Raw genomic sequence first — 19,973 nt, forward strand, 5'->3', positions numbered from 1 at the left:
TTAATTTATTTAATTTATAAAACACTAGAGAATACTATTAATAATTGAATAAAAAATGGCAAAATTTTTATTAATTAATAGTTATTGTTTAATCTTATCTCTACTGACTATCAAATTGATTGTCTGTTTTCAAGTCAATCAAAATGCCAATAATATCGCCGGAAATAATCACCAAAACGTCAATGTAAATGGTGGTGGAGGTGGTGCTGGTGGTTGGGGTGTTGGTGTTGGTGGAGGTTTTAACATCAATCAAAATGCCAAAAATATTGCCGGAAATAACCGCCAAAACGTCAATGTAAATGGTGGTGGAGTTGGTGGTTGGGGTGTTGGTATTGGTGGAGGTTTTAACATCAATCAAAATGCCAAAAATATCGCCGGAAATAACCGCCAAAACGTCAATGTAAATGGTGGTGGAAGTGGTTGGAGTGGTGGAAGTCGTGGAAGTTGGAGTGCTGGAAGTACTGGAAATGGTGGAAGTGGTAGTGGTTGGAGTGTTGGAAGTACTGGAAATGGTGGAAGTGATAGTGGCTGGACTGCTGGAAGTACTGGAAATGGTGGAAGTGGTGGTGGTTTGACTGGTGGAAGTACTGGAAATGGTGGAAGTGGTAGTGGTTGGAGTGCTGGAAGTGGTAATTTAAATACAGGCGGCTCAAATGGACGAGTAAACATAGAAGTTGCCCACAGAAGTGGTGGATCTGGTAATGAAGCCGATGGTGGAGCTAATGGTGGTGGTGCTGGTGGTGCTGGAAGTCATAGTAATGGTAATTTATTTTATTTTCTTTTTATTATACTAATAAATTTAGCCGTTTTTTCTCCTTCCGGTCGCTATACAGGCCGTATTGTGAGAAGATATGAGTCTATTCATCCAGTTGCTCATGAATGGACAGTTATAGAACATGGTGCTGGCGCCGGAAGACTACCAAATAATCCTGAATCATCAGGTGGTTCAAATATTTTAGGTAGTAATGGTGATGATGCCGAAGATGTTCATCCCGGTAGTTCATCAACTTTGGTCGTTAATAAACCTGGTTCAATTGGTGGTAGTGGTGGTGGTGCTGATGGCGGTACTGGTGTTTCTGGCGGTGGTGCAGGTAGTGGTTCAGCTAGTAATTGGCATATAACAGTTGGTAATGGTGGTCGTGGTGGTGGTGATGGACGTGGAAGTGGTGGCATATCTGGAATTAATCAAATTGCTAGCCATAATGGAGGTGCTGTCGATCAAAAAGTAATTTTTAATGGAAACACTGGCGGAGTTGGCGGAGTAGGCGGTGAAAGTAGTAGTAGTAGTAGTAATGAATTTGGTGGTAGCAGAAGTAGTGGTGAATATGGTGTCGGAACTAATATTGTATTTGGTGGCAGAGTTGATGGTAGTGGAAGTAGTAGTGTAAGTAGTGGTGTTAGTGGCGGAAAAGGCGGAAGTGGTGGAAGTAGTAGTAGATTAGGTGGTGGCGGAAGTAGAGTTGAATATGGTTTTGTAGGTGATAGAGGATTTGGTGGCGGTAGTGGTAGTGGTAGTAGTAGTGAGAGTAGTAGTGGAAGTACCGGTGGAAGTCATGGAAGTGGTGGCGTAAGTGTTGGTAATCTTGGATTGAATGTTAATCAAGAAGCAAACAATGTCGCCGGTGATAACAATCAAGTGGTCAACATTGGCTGATAAATTTGTTTTCAATTTTCTAATAATAATAATAATAATAGCAATAATAATAATAATAATAGCAATAATAATAATAATAATAATAATATTTAGATATATTTATCTAATATTTAAAATTAATTAATTAGTAAAACAAAAATATAAATTTTTTATTTTTTTTTATTTTTCAAAAATTATCATGTACAAAATTAATGAAAATTTTATTTTATTAAATTAAATAATTAAACCGATATATATGTAAAACAAAATATTTGTTTATTTGTTTATTGTATATTAAATACAATAGTATTTAATACTGTATAGTCCAGCCATGGATTTATTGAATTTTTTAATTGAATTTCTATAGTTTTTTATATAATTTGTTTAATACTAAAATAATAATAATAAAGATTTAAATAATTTTTCTATACTATTGAGATAATCTTAAACAGCGGCGGCGATGTTAGCGGCGATACTATTAAAGTACAATTATCTGGTCAACAATAGGTTGAATTAAAAAGTGACCAAGTGGCAATGTTATAGATATTTTTTTTTAATTAACTAATTGGTATTATATGCTAGATAATTTACAGTAGACTTAGTTTTAAAAATATAATAAATGATAATCGACAGCAATTATATGGCAAATCATACTAATTAATTTTTTTTTAAAAATGACCAAGTAGAATTTTATTTTATTTAAAAACCTAACATTACCACCTTGGTCAATTTTTAATAAAACGTATTGTTTAATACCAGATAATTGTACTTTAATAGTATCGCCGCTATCATCGTTGTTTAAGACACTGTATAATATTCAAAATTTTTAGCAAATAATTGGCGGTCAATGTTTTTTTTTTTTTTTTTTTTAAATAAATGGTTGTGTTGGTTGCCCCCATAACTTATGGGCCATAAGTTATCCAATATATTGTATTTTCCAACGTCATCACATACATTTGCCGGTTTTTTATGTGTGGACGATATATACTGTATATATACGGGAATATAATATATTTTAAACCGTCAAACATACGGTATGATTGACGTAAATAACTATGAAATTCAATATGCGTTCAACCAATATATGGATAACCGTATTATACCGGATGTCTATAGGAAAGGATTGGCAAATAATTGATGAGAGAGAGAGAGAGAGAGAGAGAGAGAGAGAGAGAGAGATGTTAGTCTAATAGGTGCACAAAATAATATATATATATATAAATTATTTTTATTAAAATTTAGATATTTATTTATTTTTTATTTACAATAATTTTTTTATAAATTAGATCAATATATTAATATCAAATATAATTTGATCCATACCTGCAATGTGTCAACTAATGCATTCATGTGCTGTCAAAAAACCATTGCATTAGTCAAACAGTATTATAAAATAATGCTATATACATATATAAATACACATACATACACATACACACACACACACACACACACATACACACATATAAACACACACATACACACACACATACACACACATACACACACATACACACACATACACACACATACACACACACACATACACACACACATACACACACACACATACACACACACATATACACACACATACATTCTCTAATATACTGTATATGTGTTTTTTATTAAAAAAAATGATACTCTTTTCTATTGGCAAATCTATATGTTATATAATAAAAAAAACATTTAATAAAAAATATCTATATCATATAATTAAAAATATATATATTGATTAAATGTTTTCTTTATAGCACCAAATAAATTTTTTATTAAAAATTAATTAATTAAAAATTTGTTTTTTTTATAAAAAAAATACTAGTAATAGTCAGTCATTAGTGTGGAGTTAGTTAAGTGGTTGAGTTTATTAAGTTTAGATTTTTTTTCTTTGAATTAATTAATTAATTCAAAAAATAAAATAATTCAATTATGGGAAAACAATTTCTATTATATAATAGTTATTGTTTAATAATATCTATACTAACTATAAAATTGATTGTCTGTTTGCCGCAAACAATCAATCAAAGTGCCAAAAACATCGCCGGAAATAACAAAAATAATCTCAATATAAATGGCGGCGGATTTGGGCCGGGAGGTGTAGTCAATCAAGATGCTGATAATGTCAAAGGTAATAGCGAAAATAATCTTAATATAGGTGGTGGTAGTGGCGGTGGTGGTGGTAGTGGTGGTGGTAGTGGTGGTGGTAATGGTGGTGGTGGTGGATTTGGATTTGGATTTGGATCTGGTGGTGGTGGTGGTAATGGTGGTGGTGGTAATGGTGGTGGTGGTAATGGTGGTGGTGGTAATGGTGGTGGTGGTGGATTTGGATTTGGATCTGGTGGTGGTGGTAATGGCGCTCCTGGCGCTCCTGGCGCTCCTGGCGCTCCTGGCGCTCCTGGTGCTCCTGGAGCTCCGGGTGCTCCTGGTGCTCCTGGTGCTCATGGAAATGGTGGAGGTGCTTTTGGTTATGGTGATCAAAATGCTGTCAATATTGGCGGTCATAACAATCAAGTATCTGGTGGTGGCGCTCCAGCAACTGTTAATGGTCCTATTACTTCTATTGGTGATGGTAATAGTGCTAGCTATGCTCTTAATGGTGGTCATGGTGTTGTTGGTGGTGGTGGTGGTTATGGTGTTGCTGGTGGTGGTCATACTGTTGGTGTTGTTGGACATACTGTTGGTGTTGTTGGTTACGTACCAGTTGCACAACCTGTGGCGGTTGGCGGAAATGCCGGATATTGGCATGGCGGACATTGGCATGGCGGTTATGGTGGTGGCTATAGTTATGGTAGTGGATGGGGTGGTAAGCGTTGGGGTAGGCATGGCTAGATGGTTATATAGCAAAAAATTATAAAAACAATAATAACTTTTTTTTCTTCAAAAAATTTATATTATCAATACTTTAAAATATTATTATATAAAATTATATAAGATTATATATAAATATATATATATATTATTAATAAATATTTGTAGATAAATGTATACTATGATTAAATTCAATTAATTAATTTATTTATTTAGTAGAATATTTTTTTTTGGTTTTAATATAACAAATAAATACACTTAATATAATAATATACACTTTAAGTGCTTAATATTAATAAAATAACAATAACAATATATATATATACATATAAATATTATTGTAATTAATGTTATTTAGCTACAGTAATATATCACATATTGTATATAAGAAATAATTTTTTTTTTAAATAATTAATAATAATTGTTCCCTAAAAAATTTTTATTTGATTAAAACTTAATAATCAATAATGATTTTAAAATAATGACGTTTAGTAATAAAATTCCTAATTAATGATTATTTATAAATAGTTTTTTTAAAATTATTTTTAAAAATTCAATATTTTACGGTTCCATCAATTTAACCGTCCATTAGGTTTGTTATATATCTAAAGTGTGTGTAGAGTCATCTTAAATTTAATTATATAAGATATAACTTTATATATTTACTGATATATATATATAATATAAATGTATATAATAATTATGTAATGATAGACAATATATATTGATATATTAAAATTAGTACCATTGCCGCCATTTATTAGTTATAGCCCACACATATGGATTTTTTTTATAAAAAAAAATAATTATATCGTATATGTAAAAAAATATTAATTTTATTTTTTTATATATCGGCAAATAAGATTATATAAAACATTAAATTAATTAATTAATTAATTAGAAATTTATTTATTACATATTACTATTAATTAGGTGTCAGTCATTTTTAGTTAATGTTAGTTTAGTTGTACAGATTGTTTAGACAATAAAGTTTGATTTATTTTTTTTATTATTTTTGTTAACAAACAATCAACAAAATGGCGAAAACATTTCTACTAATTAGTAGTTGTTGTCTAATTATATCTATACTAACTATCAAATTAGTTATCTGTTTGCCCCAACCCTATCAAAATGCTGTCAATATAGGCGGTAATAACAATCAAGTTAATTATGGAGGTGGAGGTGGTCCAGGTGCTTGGGGTGCAGGAGATGCAGGTGCTTGGAATGCTGGAGGTGTTGGAGGTGCTGGAGTTGTTGGAGGTGGTGGAGGTGCTGGAGTTGTTGGAGGTGGTGGAGGTGCTGGAGTTGCTTGGGGTGCTGGAGGTTCTGCTGCTTGGGGTGCTGGAGGCCATAATAGTTATGGTGCTGGTTACGTGCCAGTAGCACCAGTAGTAGCACCAGTAGCACCAGTAGTACCACTTGGCGTGATACAACCTGTCGGTTATGGCTATGGTGGATGGCATGGATATAGCGGCGGATGGCATGGACACGGCGGCGGCGGCGGATGGCATGGACGTGGCGGCGGATGGGGTGGTAGGTGTCGTAGAGGTTAGAGAGGGGGCTAAATAAAGTGGATATACAGTACAATGTGTATACTGTACATACAGATACAACAGCAACAACTCAATCAAAAATTATATAAAATTTTGTATTAAAATTATTACTTTTATATGTCTAAAAAAAATCAAATGTATACTAAAGTAGACATAAAAATCAATTTTATTTTTTTTATTAATTAGTGAATAAAAAATTCTAACAAAAAAAATCTGACTTTAATTATTATTACTACTATTATGTATACAATATTTATTATAATTATAGATTTTTTTTAATTAATTTAATTAGAAAAAAACAAAAGATTTCATTTTTTTAAATTTTAATAAATTTTATGAATATTATTCAAAATGTCTAAAAATAATTCATATTTTTGATATAATTTAATTAATTAATTAATAGTCACATTAACAACAGTAATAATATTAATTCATTACAACAATAAGAAAATCTAAATTTTTCTATTAATATTTATATTAAATAATAATAATACCATAATTTTCAAGATTACCGTAATTGTTAATATTATATTTGTGTAAAAAATTAATCAATTAATTAAGTAATTAACAATAAATTACAATAATATTATGTTATATTAATAGCATTTATATAGAATATAAGAGTTTAATAATTCATTGATTGATTTATCAGTAATTAATATATATATATGAGTAAATAATAAGTTTTTTTTATATTTTAAATAATAATAATAGTTATAATTAGAAATTAGTTTCATTATTATCATTGTATAGCTTTAGTAACAAAAATTAAATGTTATTATTATTATTATTATTAAACAAATTGCCCCGGATAAATTTATAGTTACACTTGATAAACGATATGTAAACATTGGTGACCATCGGTTGCGGTTGAATTAGATCATCGATAATAATCTGGTGGTCAGCAATAGCATCGTTACGACAATCGGCTAGTCGTACGGCGTTTAAGTGTTTCAATCGGGACAGTGATTGCAGTGACTCGCGGGTAATGTTTGCGTAGTCAATGTCGACAAACCGAAGTCGCGGTAAATTGAGTGAAATGTCTCGGAAAAACTGGTCGCCGAAGACACTGAATCTAATATTTAGTGATAAATGTGTCAACTGTTTCATATGTTTTAGTAAATCACTTGTCAGTACTTGTGTTGTATCGGAACTGTCGGCCAATACTCGACAACCGATAGACAGACGTTTCAGATGTTTAAGATTTTTGCCGAACTGATCCATCAGTTGGCCAAACGTCTGGATAGTTATCTGACTGTACGCCGATTGGATGGCCAGACGGCTAAGTTGTCGACAACGATCGGCAAATTGGTGGGCAATTAGTTGGCCAACAAACTGTTCTAAATTATCGACCACTAGTCGTAGCCGAAGTCGACGTAATTCTTTAAATTTTGTTGACACGGCAATGATAAACGAGTCCATCAGATCACTGGTCAGTGTTAGATCCATATCGATGGCCGTCAATCGGTTGCCACCGATGGCGGCAAATGTGGCAAACATTGGACGCGTCTCAGTATTGTATAGTAAGCGAAACGACAACGACTGTAGACTCGGCGGTAGTAATTGCTTACAGAGATTACTACTACCACCAGTGCGGACATTAGCACCGCTACCGACAACAATAACACAAATATCAATCGGCAAGTCGTGTTCGTCGGTGATGTCCAGTGAGCATAGTTGAGGTAAACACAACGTCACGATAGTATTGACTATCGATGGCTGCAATTGTCGGCCGACTTTGAACTTCAATGACTTGAGTTGTGAACCGAAAACCGTATAAAATCGATTCAATGAACAATCGATGTCTGGTCGGCGATGATCGTGAACTGATTGCAGACTAATATGTTTCAAACCCGGACAGTGTTTAACCAATTGGTCGACCAGTTGGCCAAATAGTTGTTTATCACCGATGATGACTACTTGCCGAATGTTTGGACACTTTTGGACGATCACAGCAAACAACTTAACACTTTTGCTTTTAATTATTTTGCTGTTGTTATCATTATTAGCTGATTCTAAGCCAACAATAGTCGACAATAGTTTGTCGTTAAATAAAAGATCCGTTTGTCTATTGAATATCAATGACGACCACTGTTTGGACACCGATTGTAGTCTCCATTTGTCTTCAATTGGCAGATATGACAGCAATAGTTCGGCCAAATCATCGCCGAAACGATCAAACGAGTATTTCTTCGATATTGTCGTTGAAGTCGTCTTTATATTAACTGATAATATCAATGACATCCAGAGTTCAGTAATTTCATCGCCAAAGAGATCGTACGGCAAATCCATTTGTCTTTCAGTCGCGACAGAAGTGTCTTCTTATTCTTCCTATTCTTCACTGATATCTTCGACTTTTTATTATATACGGAAAACTTAGAAACTATAATAAAAAATAATAAAAATTAATTTTAAAAAAGTTAAAAACAATATAAATATTTTTTTTATATAAAAATTATAAGTAATAAATTTGAGGGTTACCCCCCCCCCACCCACCAATTTTTTCCCCAGTTTTTTTCAATACTGATGAGTTAAGTTTTAATACAGTATTATGTAATATACTATTTTACTATATATTTTTGATATATATTTCCACTGTTTTTTTTTAGTATTTTACTTTAGAGTTCGGGAACTTTTCGGGAAGTGTAAAGTTCCCAAAAAAAATAAAATAAATTCCTTCCAATATTCCTGGAAAACTCAGATCATATTTAATATGTTTAAACTATTTCATTGGGCGATAGATTGGGGAACTTTTGCCTCAACCCTAGTATTTATTTATATCATAATTTAAGTTAAAAATGTTTTAGATTTATTTTTTTAATAATAACATAATACTATTACTATAAAATTAAACAAATAATAATAATTATTATTATTATAAAAATAGTTTATAATCATTTAAAAATTAGTATATTTAAATAATAAACATTTTTTTTTGTTTTTTTTAAACTAACATAAAGTTAGTAATGTTAAAAAATATTATAGATATTGGATATTTCCCTAATTTAAAAAAAAATATTATTTATATTTTATATTAACTTTAAATAAACATTTTCATACATAATAAAACTAATATAAAAAATATAAACAATATTTTTTTTAAAATTATAACTGTATTATATAATAATAAAAATATATGACCATGATGATAGTTTGTTTTTTTTAAAAAAATAAAAATATTGTAGCGATAATATTATCAAATATTGTTTTTTAAACTTTATAATAATAAAAATTAAATTGTAAAATAAAATTATCTTAATATAAATTATAACTAAAATTATTGTTTGTTTTTTTATATATAAAAATATATATCATATATAAATAAATGTATAAATGATCATAAAAAATCATACCCTAATATTTATTTTTAAAAAATCATCTTGATATATTATTATTATTAGTAGTAGTAGTAGTAGTAGTATTAAACATACATTAATAACAGTAATATTTATTTTAAAAAATCCAAAAAAAAAATTATTTAAATTTATTTTTATTTAATTATTATTATTATTATTATTATTATCAAATCATATGTTATTTACAGTACTGTATTGTGTATTAAAAAATACTAATAATAATAAAATTTCTAATTTATTGCAACATTTAAAACATTTACAATTGTTTGTATAAATAACGTCGAAAATAAATCCCCCCCCAAAAAAATACATATAAATCTAAATTAATACATCAATAAACTTATACTGTATATAAAAAAATATATATATATATAGAAAAGGGTATTGAAATGTTTTTGACGTTATTTATTGTATTTATACAAAAAAAAATGTTTTACTAATACATTGTTGTTGTTATTGTTATTACAATAAAGTATTTTTGTATTTATAGTCAGTCTTTAAAAAATAATATCCAATTAATAGCCATAACATCGACACCGGCGTCGTCGGCGGCGGTAGTAGTAGTGATGACCACAACAACAACAACACGACTAATGAGGGACTCGTTTGATCGGTTCGGCGATGATCTGACACAACTGTTGCTGTCGTCGATGAAGATAACAACTGAAGCGGATTTCAAACTGAAATTAGTATCAAAACAATGGCTGAGATTGATATTTACGGGTCAGACGGCCATAGAGTTTTCGGACATCGATTGTTTAGATGATTATCGGCGACAGCGGAAAAGTTTGGCTCTGTTTGCGGCAATTGTCCGAAACTGTCCAAACATTCAGAGAGTTGTCTGCCGTTGTTTGACTTCTAATAACAGTAATAATAATAATAATAATACAATCGCTGACCAACTCGTCGACCTATTGGTTGTCAACTGTCCACGACTTCAGCACATCTGTCTTCAACAGCACAGACCGGCCATCAGTGAAGAGGCTATCGATCGACTATTTCGGACATTTGCACCACAATTGTTGAGTCTAGAGTTGAGCAGTGATTATAAAAGTCGTCTATCGGTGGTCAACATCATCGGTCAACACTGTTTACCGCAACTCAAGAAACTGGTTATCGGCGATGAAGATGTCTTAGTAGATCTGCGATACTTTTTCAACGATCGCGGTGTCTGCCAATTGCCGCCGACAACAACAACTAGTCTCAAGTCTGTATCGTTTAGATTGACCACTGAATACCCGCACTCGCTGTCACTGTTTTCAACGTTTGCCGCCGCCTATGGCAAGCAATTGACAGCACTGGACATTGAAGTTGTCGACCAGTTTGCCACCGACGGCTACAGTGGCGGTTACCGCACTGGCGGCGGAAGTGAACAATCATTTGTGTCGGCACTGTCGCAGATGTCAGCTCTGAGACGACTTAGGCTAACAACTCGTAGATATAGAAACCGTTTAATCGACGAACTATTAAGACAACAGTTTAGCCGCCGATGTCCGCAACTCAAGAGTCTGGTTATCGAGTCGTTAGATTCATATAATAGTGATAATAGTATCAGTGATCAGACATTCAATCAGTTGATGGACAGATTGGCCAAAGATCTAACACAATTGAAACGATTGTCTATTGTCTGGAATGTTAGCGATTTACCAGATAGTTCTTCGTACGACTATTTGGACACAAGTATTATACTGACTGTTCAATTGCCGAAACAAATGAAACAATTGACACATTTGTCGCTTGATTTGGGAATCGGTATTAGCGGCGACCAGTTTTTCAATGATATTCATTGCCATTTACCGCGACTTGAATTTATCAGTACATTCGAGATGTCTATTAGCCGCGAATCATTGAAATCGCTGTCCCGATTGCCGAACTTAAATACCGTACGATTAGCCAATTGTCGTAACGATTTGGCTATTGCTGACCACTATATTATCGGTGATCTGATTTCACCACAGCCAATGGTCACCAATGTTTATATATCGTATGGCAAGTGCGGTAATAATGAATTTATTCGGGGCCATCTAAGTAATAACAGTGATAGCTATATATTTATAGATAATTTATTTTACTAAATATTGTAAATTTAGTTTTTTAAGTTTTACCGGTAATTGTTTTATTTTTAAATAATGTTTTTTTTAAAAAAATATTTATAAATTAATTTCTTAATTCAATTATTAATTATTATTTTTTATTTTATAAAATTTCTAACTATTACAAATTAGTATACCTAAATTTATATTAGTATATATAATATATGTAATAATTAATTATTTTATAAAATTATAATAACAAATAATACTTTATGAAACTTATGGGGGTTTTTTTTAAATCAAATATTTGATAATAACTATGTGATTCATTGTTTTTTTTTTAAATAAACTAATTTATTATTATTTTATTTGTATTTAAATTTATAAAATATTAAAGTATTATTTTTCAAATTCTCGTATTACTTATAAAAAAATTATATTATAGTCTAAATGTTAAAATTATTGTCAGTACTAAACAATATTTTAATAATAAGTTTTAGTGTTAAATTGAAAACAATTTTTACTTATAATTTTATAATTTATAAAACAAAAAAATAAATAAATAAATGACAGAAATCTATAAAACAATTATTTTGACTATTAGTATAATATCATTGATAACAGTAGTATCAGTAGTAGTAGTGGTGAATGGTTTGCACTCACGTATCAAACAATACCCGAACGTAACGCTCGACACGTGTGGTATCGGCAGACAATCACTGTTGACTACCGGTCAGTGTTTCAATTGGTCATCCAATGTAATCCTGAGTAGTGTACAAAACGGACGGTTAGCTAAACCGGGAGAGTGGCCATGGATTGCATATGTTTCGGGACAAAAATATTTTTGGGGATTTATACCAACAGATGAGTAATTATTTTAATATTTGTTTTATATGACTAATTTTGAAATAATTAAGTAGACTGTATTTACTGTAAATTATATATATATAGATTACATAAAATTTTATATAAAAACATTATATATCTATTTATATAAATATATATTAATATATATTTAGAAATAAATGCACTGGTGTTGTACTAAACAGCTATTGGATACTAACTAATGCACACTGTATTAAGTAATTATTAATTTATATATTAAATTATTAAGTTATATAAATATATATTTAGAAATATAATGTTTTTTAAAAATTATTTTATCATTAATATAATCAATAAATAACCAAAAAAAAATAAATAAATAAAGATCTGATTTCACGATAACTGTGCGCACAGTTCAGGATTGGACACATGCGGGCCATTCATACGGTGTACAGAAACAGATTGTTCACAACAGGTTCAATAGGCCGGACAATAAAGTGGACAACAGATATGACATCGCATTATTGAAATTGAAATCACAAATACCGATACCAATGGACAACATCCATATCGATGATCATCGTCATCGGTATCAGCCGTCGGTGAAAAGCATTTGTTTGCCCGAAAAAAACATTGTTAATATGGCCGATGAGTGGGCATTGACTGCCGGTTTTGGTTATACTGATGAAGGAGTGGACAATACTGGACCATTGATGATGGGTGCGCTGATGATTGCCAAAACTGTCTATAAACTTGAGGATGCATTAGGTAGATGGATACTAGCCTATAGATATCCAATTAATACAGGTGCTGCTGTTTGTATGGTTAGTTTAAATATTTTATAAAGTTTATAATAATAATAATAATAATAATAATACCTAAACTAAATATATATATATATAATTTATATACTATTTATGTGTTTGTATATAACTTTATACTGTATACAGTATTTGAAATAGTCTCAAAAAATTATCTCAAGATTTAATACTATAATTAATTTAATTGATTATTATTTTTTTTACTAATAGTTTTTAGTTTTTTTATTAATAATACTTTTATTATTTTAGTAAAAAATTGTTATATTTTTAATTGCATTCTCTATAATTTATAGGGTGATTCTGGCGGACCATTGATCCAGTATGTCGGGGGTCGGGCAGTACTTATTGGTCTACAATGGGGTGCAAAACGATTGGGCGGCAATTGTCAGGTTTACGAACCAAATACTTATATGACATTCATAAGAGTTTCCAGATTTATTGATTGGATTGTCGATATTACTACTAAAAATTAATTAAATAATTATAAATTATTTTATTTTTTTGTAAAAATTTGTAATGTAATAATTTGTAAAATTTTAGTTTGTCAACTTATTAGTTATAAATATTAAAATTAATGTTTTAGATTTTTTCATTGACTTTAGTTAAAATTAATTAAAGTAGTATATATATTTTTTTGTACTAATTATATTATATAATAAACTGTTGACAAGATAACAAGATTGTATTAAATATTTTTAAAAATAATTAAAGTTAAATATATACAGTAATTTAAAATTAATGTTTGATTGTATTGTTATTTTATTAATTTTACTTAATTTTATTGAAATTTACTTTTATAATTTTTATAAAAAATAATTTTTGTAATATAAGTTATTGTTATTTATTATAATTATGATTTTTTATTTGCATCTTAAGTTATAGTTTATAAAATGAATAAAATATTTTTGATAATATTTATATTAATTTAAAAAATAATATTTTATTAAAAATTTTTAAATATTAAATATAATACAGTTTTTAAATGAAAAATAATACGATAATTTATTATCAGTATTATACACAAAATTTTAATAACCAGCTTTAGTGTCAGTGTTATACAAAATATACAGTATTTAATAAATTATAATATTTAAAAAATATATATATTAACAATAAAATGGCTAAAATTTATGAAACAATTAATTTTATTACTTTAATATTTATTATAACAGTAGTATCAGTAGTAGTAGTAAATGGTTTGCACTCACGTATCAAACAATACCCGAACGTAACGCTCGACACGTGTGGTATCGGCAGACAATCACTGTTGATGACCGGCCAGTGTCTCCGGTGGTCATCCTATGCGACCACTAGTAGTATACAAAACGGACGAATAGCCGAACCGGGAGAGTGGCCGTGGATTGCATTAGTTTTTGATTATAAATTTTTGTTGCAAAATATGCCAATAGATTAGTAATAAGATTTAAATTATATATTAATTATTAAATTAGTTTAGGATAACAAAAATAAATTTATTTATTATTTTAATTACTAAATTATAACATAAACTTTGTATATTTTTTATTTATTTATTATTAATGCAATAATATTTATTTTATATAATTTTAGTTTTCAATGTACTGGTGTTATATTAAACGCAAATTGGATCCTAACTGCTGCACATTGTATTAGGTTATTATTATTATTATATAACTATTATACTGTATATATAAATATATTTTTTGAAATTTTTAACACACAATCTCTATTTTGTGGTGTAATACTAAATATTACTATTTTTTAAAAATAAGGACCGATTATACAATAATTGTGCGCACAGTTCACCGTAGACTTCCTGGCCATACATATCGTGTAAACCAATGGTTTATTCATCCAAACTTTACAACAACTACTGGCCTAATAAAGTCCAGATATGACTTAGCATTAATGAAATTAGTATCACAGTTACCGATACTAACTGTTGATACAACATATAGTAGTAGTAATAGTAGTAGTGGTCGGTATCAGCCGCCGCTGATGAACAGTATTTGTTTGCCCGACAAAGACATTGTTAATACCGCTAATGAGTTGGCATTGAGTGCCGGTTACGGTTATATTGATGAAGGAGTTGTCAACAATGGATCACTGATGATGGCTGGACTCATGATTGACAAACTTATTGATAATAGGACCGATGCTATGGGTAATTGGATATTAGGATATAGACACCCATTTAGCAATGAAAGTCCTGCTGTTTGTAAGGTTAGTCAATATAACTAAGTTAGTGATTATGACAATAGTTATTATTGTAAACACTATACTACTGCGTTAGTGTAACTACAGTATATTATATAAGTATTGGGTGGGTGGGGGTGGATAGCGGGTGGTTGGTTGATTGGTTAATCATATATAACTATAAAAAATAAACATTTTGATTAAATTCATGAGATGCATAAGTTTTTTTTAATTACACTAAAATAATAGGGCGATTCTGGCGGACCATTGATCCAGTATGTCGGGGATCGGGCTGTACTTATTGGCATAAACTCGCGTAGCAGTAGAATAGGTCCTAATAATAATTGTCAGACTACCGATCCATATAAACCAATGTTTTTTATGAGAGTCTCAAAATTTATCGATTGGATTGTCAATATTGTTACTAATAATTAATTTAATTAAATTATAATTGTTATTTTTGTTTAAATTTATTTTTCAGTATTCATATATATATTTAATATATATTAATAGTTTGTTTAGAATTCATAAATTGTAATTAAAAATAAATACTGATTAGTTAAGTAGTATTATTTAATAAATTCATTTATGTGTTAATGTTTAATAAAATTATAATTGCAATATATTTATATCATATAATTTTATTTATTTTATAAAACAGTAAAATAATTTTTATGTATTAAATTTTTAATAAAAATCTACACTTGTTCAAATCTAAATTAATAATTAATAATATATCGATATTATTCACAATAATTTTTTTAAATAATTTTTTATAGAGAGAGAGAGAGAGAGAGAGAGAGAGAGAGAGATTAATAATTATTATTTTTTTATAATAATTATAAATAATTATAATTATATAGAAATGTTTTATATTAAAGAATTTTTTAGTATTTTTGTTTATTGTATAATACAGTAAAGTATTAAATAACATTTTAAAAATATTTTTAGATGCTATTAATGCATATTACTACTACTATTGCTATTATTATTATTACTACTACTACTACTACTACTACTACTACTACTACTACTAATAATAATAATAATAATAATAATAATAATAATAATAATAATAATTCTCATATAAAATATTTTAGTTATACTATACAGTATTATATTCTATAAAAAAAAATTTTAATTAAATATTCTATGATATATAAAATTACTAGTATTATAGAAAAATTAGTTACAAACAGTGTTAGTGTTATATTAAGATTTTTTTTATTATACTATAAAATTATACACAATTTAAAAACAAATGGCTAAAATCTATAAAACAACTATTTTTCTTATTATAATATCATTGATAACATTATTATCAGTAGTAGTAGTAGTGAATGGTTTGCACTCACGTATCAAACATTACCCAAACGTAACACTAGACACGTGTGGTATCGGACGGTATACACAGTTGATGACTGGCGGACAGTGTTTCAGATGGTCATCCAATGCGATCGCTATACAAAACGGACGGTTAGCCACACCGGGAGAGTGGCCGTGGATTGCATTGGTTTTATTAAATAAATATTCTGAAAATAAAACTATAGTTAAAAGGTATGTTTGATTTGTTTTGTTTTTAATAAATATCAAACATTTATTTAAAAATAAATAAATAGTCTTTTAAAAAGTTAATTTGAATTTATATTACAAATATATATATACCGTATACTGTATTTATTTAATTAAATAGATGCACTGGTAGTATACTAAACACTAATTGGATACTAACTGCTGCACATTGTATACTGTAATTATTAAATATATATATATATATATATTTTAAATTATTAAAATTGTTTTTCTTCAATGTTCAATACTAAGTAATATATATATAAAAAATATTTTTTTCCAAATCAAAAAATTAAAAATAAAATAGACCTAACTTTACGCTAACTGTGCGCACTGTTCAAGATATGAGAGATACAATGGGATATACATACAGTGTTGACCAATCGTTTGTTCATACAGGCTATCCAAACAAAACAATCGGTGGTAAACCAGACAAAAGATACGACATTGCATTAGTTAAATTGGTTGAACAGATACCCATACTAGACAACAACAACACTGATAACACAACCACCGACACAAACACCAACACAACAACAAGTGATGGTCATCATCGATATCAGCAGCCGATGTCAGTGAACAGCATTTGTTTGCCCGACAAAGATATTGTTAATACAGAAAACGAGTTGGCATTGATGGCCGGTTTCGGTTATATTGATGATGGAGTCGATAATTATGGGCCGCTAATGATGGGCGGACAGATGATTGCTGAACCATTTTTTAATGAAAACGATTCAAATGGCACATTTATTATAGGATATAGGCATCCATTAAATTTGGCCAGTGCTGCCGTTTGTAGGGTTAGTATATCTGTTATTTAATATATTGTTAAAAATATAGTGTTTTTTTTGCTGTATCATATACAGTATATAAATTGATATACTAACATCAAGGTTATGCTAATGGGTTGGGTGGGGTGGGGTGGGGTAAGGGGTGGAGGGAGGGAGGGAGGGTGTTTAAAATAAACTTTAACATTAACAAATTGTAATAAAAAAAAAGTTTTATTGACTATATATTTTAATATCTAAAGTTTTAATTTTATTTTAAAAAAAAAATAATTCAAAATTTTGATAATAGTTCAAGTAGTTGATAATATATATATATATATATATATATATATATATATATATATAATGTGTAAGACTTTTTTAAATTTATAAAACTTATTTTATTTCAATTTCATAAAATATATACAAAAATTTTAAGTAAAACTAATATATCCTTTACATATACAGTATTTTTATATATATCAATATATAGTTTGACTACTTATTCATCTTTTTTTTCAATTAATAATAGGGTGATTCTGGATCACCATTGATCCAGTATGCCGGGGGTCGGGCCGTACTTATTGGTACACACAGGGCTTCTAATCGAGATTATGGTAACGGTACTGTTCGGGAGTGTACTATTCAAAACATTTATGCGCGTATGTATTATATTAGAGTATCACTAGTTATTGATTGGATTATCGATACTGTTATTAATAATTAATTAATTAATTAATTAATAGAAAAACAAAACAAATTTCAATGTTGTTTTTTCACTCTCAATTTAATTTCATTTTTTAATAAATATAATTAGCAAATATTTTTTAGAGTTTTTTTGTGTTTTTATAATTTTCGATATAATATGTAAATTATAAAATGCAAACATAATTGATATACAAAACTATAAATAAATAATGAGAGAGAGAGAGAGAGAGAGAGAGAGAGAGAGAGAGAGAGAGAGAAAGAGAGAGATAATAAACAATAATTTTTTATTAAATAGTTGATAATTATTATTGATATCTATTATAATAATAATATTTAAAATATGTAAAAATATTTAATTAAATAATATATTATATTTCATATATTTTTAATGTTAATGTAAAATATAATAACATTATTATTATTATTGCAATATATTGGAAATATAATATTATTTTAACAATACTGCAATAAAGTAATCTCAAATACTATATTATTATTAAGTAATTTATACTAATAATTACAATTACTTTATTAGTTTATTATTGCATTTTTAATATTGTTATTATATTAGTTTTTTCTACAAATTATTACTAAATGTATTATAGCATGTGTTTGTCTAATTTGTTAAATGTTAGTAATTTTATTAAATATTTATTTTAATAAATAAAAATTTTTAACAAATAAAAAACGATTTTTATTGTTAATTTAGTTTGTATTTAGTTAATAACAAATTAACATTTTATTGTACAGTATATGTATCATAAGTTTAAGAAAACAAATATTATTTCTCAAATTACTTTACAAGTTTATATATATAACTTATATATATATGTTTAACATTTTTGTTATGTTTTAAATTAAAAAAACTAAATATGAGAAATTATTTTTATGTATTACACAATAAAAATTCAGTATTTTAATTGCACTATAATTGTTTTACAATATAACAATATTTACAGTATAATAGTACTGTATATATATATATATAGATATATTTAAAAATGGCTGAAGTCTATAAAACATTAATTTTTATTAATTTAATATCAATGGTAAATATATTAGTAGTAGTAGTGGTGAATGGTTTGCACTCACGTATCAAACAATACCCGAACGTAACGCTCGACACGTGTGGTATCGGCAGACAATCACTGTTGTTGATGACTACCGGTCAGTGTTTAAAGTGGTCATCCAATGTAATGACTAGTAATAGTATACAAAACGGACGGTTAGCCCAACCGGGAGAGTGGCCGTGGATTGCATTGATTTTAATGGAAAAATATTATTTTAATACTACTGAGTATTTAAATAGTTCTACTAAATAATTATAACATAAAATCTAATGTTTATAATTAGTTTTTTTCTAATCATAATCTAGTATTTTTTAATAACTTAAAAAAATGTTATAATAATAAATGTTTTACTTAAATTATTTATTTATTGTTAATGTATTTAGCGATAGATGCACTGGTGTTATATTAAATCATAATTGGATACTAACTTGCGCCCATTGTATTAAGTAACTATTATTATTATTATTATTATTATTATTATTATTATTATTATTATTATTATTATTATTATTATTATTATATAATACAATAAAATTTAAAATAATTTTTTTAAAAAAATTTTTATAAACATCTAATCTCTCGATCTAATGACAAAAAAAGGACTAATCACTTGATAACTGTGCGCATAGTACAGGACCGGACACATGAGGGC

General features: G+C 28.3%; 5 protein-coding genes across 5 annotated transcripts; all 5 read left to right on the forward strand.

Moving 5' to 3' along the window:
• LOC128963815 (uncharacterized) lies at positions 1 to 1,738 on the forward strand. Its single transcript, XM_054310347.1, has 2 exons — positions 1 to 761; positions 834 to 1,738. The coding sequence occupies exons 1-2, from the start codon at positions 56 to 58 to the stop codon at positions 1,652 to 1,654; spliced, it is 1,527 nt and encodes a 508-aa protein (XP_054166322.1). The 5' UTR covers positions 1 to 55; the 3' UTR covers positions 1,655 to 1,738.
• A 1,695-nt stretch (positions 1,739 to 3,433) lies between these two features.
• On the forward strand, positions 3,434 to 4,560 carry LOC128963819 (uncharacterized). Its single transcript, XM_054310351.1, has one exon. The coding sequence runs from the start codon at positions 3,563 to 3,565 to the stop codon at positions 4,460 to 4,462; it is 900 nt and encodes a 299-aa protein (XP_054166326.1). The 5' UTR covers positions 3,434 to 3,562; the 3' UTR covers positions 4,463 to 4,560.
• A 918-nt stretch (positions 4,561 to 5,478) lies between these two features.
• LOC128963669 (uncharacterized) lies at positions 5,479 to 5,994 on the forward strand. Its single transcript, XM_054310183.1, has one exon. The coding sequence runs from the start codon at positions 5,479 to 5,481 to the stop codon at positions 5,992 to 5,994; it is 516 nt and encodes a 171-aa protein (XP_054166158.1).
• An 8,922-nt stretch (positions 5,995 to 14,916) lies between these two features.
• Positions 14,917 to 15,639, forward strand: LOC128963670 (plasminogen-like). Its single transcript, XM_054310184.1, has 2 exons — positions 14,917 to 15,231; positions 15,454 to 15,639. Exons 1-2 carry the CDS (start codon positions 14,917 to 14,919, stop codon positions 15,637 to 15,639), a joined length of 501 nt encoding a protein of 166 aa, XP_054166159.1.
• Positions 15,640 to 16,558: 919 nt separating this feature from the next.
• On the forward strand, positions 16,559 to 18,270 carry LOC128963671 (chymotrypsin A-like). The gene is made up of 4 exons (XM_054310185.1): positions 16,559 to 16,761; positions 16,898 to 16,954; positions 17,084 to 17,576; positions 18,076 to 18,270. Exons 1-4 carry the CDS (start codon positions 16,622 to 16,624, stop codon positions 18,268 to 18,270), a joined length of 885 nt encoding a protein of 294 aa, XP_054166160.1. The 5' UTR covers positions 16,559 to 16,621.
• The last annotated feature ends 1,703 nt before the right edge of the window (positions 18,271 to 19,973 follow it).

Source organism: Oppia nitens, unplaced genomic scaffold (genome assembly GCF_028296485.1).
Source record: "Oppia nitens isolate AA-2021 unplaced genomic scaffold, nextdenovo-longstitch-racon4-pilon3 scaffold7_pilon_pilon_pilon, whole genome shotgun sequence".
In the NCBI taxonomy this organism is placed as follows: Eukaryota; Metazoa; Arthropoda; class Arachnida; order Sarcoptiformes; family Oppiidae; genus Oppia; species Oppia nitens.